A 4,999-nucleotide genomic window follows, 5' to 3' on the forward strand; every position below is an offset into this window, starting at 1 on the left:
CCCCCTGCCAGAGCGGATGCCGGCTCACAGCACCTGGAGGGCAGGGCAGCACTGTCCCTGCGGGTGTCAGACTGGGACTCTTCCGGGAGAGGCCGAGGGTGTCAGACTGCGGATGCCACAGGGGCCCCTGGAGCTCACGAGAAGGCTCACAAAGGTAACGGCAAGGTGTTTTAGTCTTGGCGGTATATTGCCGGAAAAGGAGTTTGTTTTTCATTGCTGTAACTATCCACAGGGATATTTTTACTAAAAAAAAAAAAATAAAGAATGTTGGTGGAAATAGCACAGACGTTTATAGTCAGTCATTCTGGTGTAAACAACCCCCTCCCCTCCCCCGACAGTGTATCCCAGTGTGATCTGTACTACCCCCCCCCCTGCCATGCTGTTCCACAGGGTGTAGTCCTATCAGGAGGTTAAGACACTCGGTGGTGAGCTGAAAGACCAGTGGTTCAAACCCACCAGCAGCCCTGAGGGAGAAAGATGAGGCCGGCAGCAACGGCAAAGATGGGTGGTCTGCTCAGTCCTCCTGGGCCACTGTGAGTGGAACTGGCTGCTCAGTGGTGGGGTTTTGGGAGCTGTAGTGCCTTCTAAGGAGCCCCGGGGGCGTGGTGCTTATGCATGGGGCTGGGAACCACAGGGCCGGCAGTCTGAAACCACCAGGAGCTCCCCCGGAGAAGCTCAAGGCTATGGGCGCCCACAAGGACTGTGCAAGCCTGTCCTCCGGGCTGGCCGATAGCCAGCCTTGCCCCGTGGGTGGCTGTGCCTTTGGTAGCTCCCTGGGGGTCCTCAGGTGCATGTCCTCTCGGACCACGCGCGGGGCGTCCTCGTGGGCAGCTGCCCCCACTTGTTGCTCTCTTCGTCGAAGGTGCCTTCCAATCGTGTGCCCCCGTTTGTTGGGGCATCCGTGGGTCTGGAGAGTCTCCAGGGGTTCGGGCACAGGCCCTTGTCAGACATGCAGTCCCCTGGGGCCAGCCCGCCCCCCTCCGCCCCTGCTCCTGATGGGCGAGCTCAGTGGGGGGAGAGGGGCAGAGGGAGGCGGTCAGCAGATGCCCCTTCAAGCAGGCATCGAGATGCTAGCCCCGAGGGCTGTCCAGGCCATGGTGCTGCTGCCGCCAAGGTGCCCATGGCACTGTCCCCTCTCAGGGCCTCTGGCGGGGCCCAGACAAGGGGCCACTCCCCAAGTCCCGGTGCCTCCCTGGCGTCAGCCCGCCGGCACAGTTATGCAACAGGTGATAAGGGGTATCCGGCCCATAATCCCCCAGAGTGCCCAGCTCAGCCCCCACCCCGTCCAGGTGTGCCTGCTAGGAGCCCTGCAGGTGGCCAGGCAGGGTGGCTGGGACGTGAGGGAGGGAGGGACGCCCGGGGTCCTGACCAGCTTCCCATCAGTGGTGGCCAGCACCCGCAGGCTGGGCGTGGTGACCCTGGGGGGCAGGGTGTTGATGGCCAGAGAGCAGAGCCTGGACCCACTGAACCCCTAGGCCTGGGCCCCCACCCAGCCAGTCCCTGAGGTGCACGGAGGTGTCCAGGTCCGAGTCCCCGCGGGCCATGCGGTCACTGCTCCTGCGGGCCCTGCTGGACCCCGATGACAGGGCAGCACTGGCCTGCTGTGCGTGGGGCGGGGTGCAGACCCTCAGCCATCGTGTCCGATGCATGCCCTCTGGCTGGAGCCCCGCCAAGAATGGCCCAAGGGCTGACAGGGAACAAGGGGCAATTGTGCCCCGCCGTGGGCAGGGGGCTGGGCCTCCGGCCTTCACACAGCCTGCTTCTCGGGGAGGTGCCACTCACTGGCTTATAAAGCCCGTGTTTGGCCGGGCTGAGGACAGTATGGGGATGAAGTCCACCCTGGTCCTGCTGGTCCCCATCCTAGCTCTCCTCTGGGTGCCTGCCGCCGCCTGGGCTGAGGTCCTGGTGCACCCGGACTTCGATGCCCAGAAGGTAACTGAGCCCCTTGGTGGTGCCCAGGGGTGGCGTGACAGCACAGCAGCGGGGACAGTGCACGATGGTGGGGAACGGGACGCTCTGGGTCCATCCTCCTTCAGTCCATAAGCAGCCCTGGGGACGCATGGGGGCCAGGGCCAGGGCGGGGAGGATCAGCCGTCAAGACCTGTGCAGGCCAGGGGCAGAGTCCTCTCTGCTTGGGTTCCTTGGCTGGGAGTGGCCGGCGCCCTGCCCGGCAGGAGCCTGGTGTCACCGAGCCCCTCAGTTCTCAGGCCTGTGGTATGTGGTGGCCATGGCGTCGGACTGCAAGGTCTTCCTGGGCAAGAAGGACCACCTGCTGATGTCCACCCGGACCGTGGAGCCCACCCAGGATGGCGGCCTTCATGTCCACATGGAGTTCCCTCAGTTAGGAGCCTGGCAGGGAGGGCCTGGGCAGCGGGAGGAGGCCCTAGGAGAGGGGCTGAGGGAGGGGGGCGCCGGAGGGGCCTGGGGGAGGGAGGGGACAGTGAGGTAGCCTGTGGACCCCAGGGCCGACGGCTGCCGGCAGAAGGATGCTGAGTACCTGCTCGCAGGCTCCAGTGGACATTTCAGAGTCCCTGGTAGGTTGGCCCAGCCCTGTAGGGCTGAGGCTGTCCCCCACCCCACTCCGGGAGGTCCCTAGCACCTCCACTGGTCCTCCCAGGGCCTGCCATGTGGGAAGCTGTGGGTGGTGGTCCTCAGACACCCCCCACCCCTCCCAGGGCCCACCCATGAGGGGCAGGGGTAGTGATCGCCCCCAGGGCCTGCCTTTGTGGGCAGCTGTGGGGGCATGTTCCTGGAGGCCCTGCCCACAGTCAGCCGCCCCCTCCCCAGCCCTGGGCTACCTGGATGTGCGTGTGGCAGACACAGACTACAGCTCCTTTGCGGTGGTCTACATCTACAAGGAGCTGGAGGGGGCCCTCAGCACCATGGTGCAGCTGTACAGTGAGTAGCCCCATGGGGGGAGGGGAGCTACCCCACCCAGGGGGTGGGTTCTGACCCATAGCTACCCTACAGGCAGGGTAGAGCTACCCCCTCTCCCCCGTCCCTTGCCCCAGGCCCCGTGTCCAAGGCTGTCATCCTCAGGGAGGAAGGCGGTCTCATCCCCCCCCCCACCCCCCCGGGAGTGCTGGTGGGCTCAAACCACACCCTCTTAGTTAGCTGCTGCACGCTTTACCCATGGCACCACCAGCCCTCCCTCGGTGACAGTGTGGCCTTGGAAACCCTATGGGGGTCAAATCTGCGGCAGGAGATTTGTGGGCCCCTGTTAGCCCCGCACCCTCCTCCTCTATCCCGTCTGCCCCAGCGCCTGGCCCTCCCTTCCAGACCACTGCCCAGCTGAGCCCCTGGTGTCTAAGGCTGGTGGGCACCCGGGTGGGGCCCATGGGGATTTGGACTGCGCCCGTGGTTGGCCAGACTCCCCCAGCTCACGCCCTCCCTGGTCTCCAGGTGGGGTCAGGGGGGAGCTGAGGGGAGGCAGAGAAGGGGAGGGTTGGGGAGGTGAGGACCGGGAGTGTGCAGGGCCTGGGAGGGAGGTGAGGCCTGAGCCCCTCAACCCCAGCATGGGGGCTCAGCTGAGCAGGCCAAGGGGTGCCTGTGATGGAGAGATGGGCGGTACGTCAGGAGAGGGGCCCCTGGGCAGCCCCCATGGAGCTTCCTGCAGGGCCCCCTGTCCAGCCTGGTGCAGCCGTCCTGCTGGGCCGCCCACTGCTGGCGTCCCTGCTGTGACCCTCGCACAGCGCCCTGGTCCCCTGGTTCACGGGGCCCTGCCTCACCCAGGCCGGACCCAGGACCCGAGCCCCGCGGCCAGGAGGGCCTTCCAGGACTTCTACCCGACGGTGGGGCTCCCGGAGGACATGGTCATCATGCTGCCCACGTCAGGTACAGCCCGCTCGCCTCAGAGCTCGAGGGCCCCAGGCCTGTCCATGGCCCCAGGCCTCCGTGTGGGGCCAGCGTTTCTCAGCCCCTCTTCCTTTCACAGATGCCTGCTCCCCAGGGGGCAAGGAGGCACCCTGACCTTGCAGACGGCACCTCGATCTCCCAGGTGGGGCTGGGCCCCTCTCCCTTGGCCCCTGCGGCGGGGCCCTGCAGGGCTGCCCCCTCGCCCCCCCACCCAAGCTCTCTCTCATCATCTGGTCCCTGCACCCCAGTTTCCCCAGGGTCCCAGCTACCTGGGCTCTCCACCTCACTTGACATGCCCCCACCCTCCGGCTTCTGAGGGGTGGAGTCACTGTGCTGCTGTGACCCGCTGCACATTTACAGAATTTGGGGTCCGAGCTGTGGGCACTGGCCTTGTGGGTGAGGCATGACGTGTAGGTGACCCTTCCCCCTTCCTGTCTGCACAGGTTCTGTTGAAGCAGCTGGCCAGTCACCGTGGAGAATGAACAAGCCCCCCGCCCCTCCCTTTCCCAGGACAAGAGAGCCACACTCCACAGCGCCAGACCAGGGGCGTCCCATTCCCCCCAGCCCCACGAAGACGGCTCCTGGGCAGCTCCTCTGATCAATAAATAGCTTCTGCAGTGGAGGCATCCATTCTTGGGAGGGGCCACACTGGCCCGACTCTGGGCATGTCCACTGACCCGTTTGGTGGCGGGGTGGGTGTCACCATGGGCCGGTCCTTGGTTGGATGGGGTTACACAGATCTACCACAAGGGGGCGTGTCCAACCCACCAATGTCCCTCTCCACATGGGGCAGAAGACAGCCAGCCAGGACTTGGGGTGCCCACTGTCTGGGGGTGCCCGCTGTCTTGGCGCGGCTTCTCTGAGGGCTTCAGGGGAAGGTCAGGGTCATCCATCCTCTGCTGCTTCGTTCCTGGGCAGAGAGCCCCACGTGGCTTGGCACCTCTCTTCCCCAGCAGTGACGAGTGCTCGTGTTTAATTTCGTAGTAGCATGGACTCCGGATGCCAACGCCCATTCTGCCTCGCCAACAAAGACCACCCACCTCCCGGGGCGCATGCCCACAGCCCCTCGGCCCGCCTGACTCAGCCGCCCTCATCTTTCTCCTCGGAGAACTGGAGGGGGCTTGGACTGCTGACGTGGAGGTCA

The 4,999-nt window shown here is 65.4% G+C and overlaps 1 protein-coding gene across 1 annotated transcript; it reads left to right on the forward strand.

The window, feature by feature from the left end:
- The first annotated feature begins 1,067 nt into the window (after positions 1-1,067).
- On the forward strand, positions 1,068-4,445 carry LCN15 (lipocalin 15). Its single transcript, XM_004714438.2, has 9 exons — positions 1,068-1,114; positions 1,494-1,603; positions 1,772-1,932; positions 2,201-2,340; positions 2,464-2,534; positions 2,788-2,898; positions 3,733-3,834; positions 3,935-3,997; positions 4,299-4,445. The coding sequence occupies exons 1-8, from the start codon at positions 1,068-1,070 to the stop codon at positions 3,967-3,969; spliced, it is 777 nt and encodes a 258-aa protein (XP_004714495.2). The 3' UTR covers positions 3,970-3,997; positions 4,299-4,445.
- The last annotated feature ends 554 nt before the right edge of the window (positions 4,446-4,999 follow it).

The sequence above is a fragment of the Echinops telfairi genome, unplaced genomic scaffold (assembly GCF_000313985.2).
Source record: "Echinops telfairi isolate 266 unplaced genomic scaffold, ASM31398v2 ScPeMD7_25;HRSCAF=90, whole genome shotgun sequence".
Lineage (NCBI taxonomy): Eukaryota > Metazoa > Chordata > Mammalia > Afrosoricida > Tenrecidae > Echinops > Echinops telfairi.

What these genes read in the sequence shown, in the direction of transcription:
- LCN15 (XM_004714438.2), top strand. Translation starts at nt 1,068, where the DNA reads ATGCTAGCCCCGAGGGCTGTCCAGGCCATGGTGCTGCTGCCGCCAAG. An exon ending in ATGGTGCTGCTGCCGCCAAG is followed by an intron (nt 1,115 to 1,493) that starts GTGCCCATGGCA and finishes GCCCCCACCCAG; the next exon opens with CCAGTCCCTGAGGTGCACGG. An exon ending in CATCATGCTGCCCACGTCAG is followed by an intron (nt 3,835 to 3,934) that starts GTACAGCCCGCT and finishes TTCCTTTCACAG; the next exon opens with ATGCCTGCTCCCCAGGGGGC.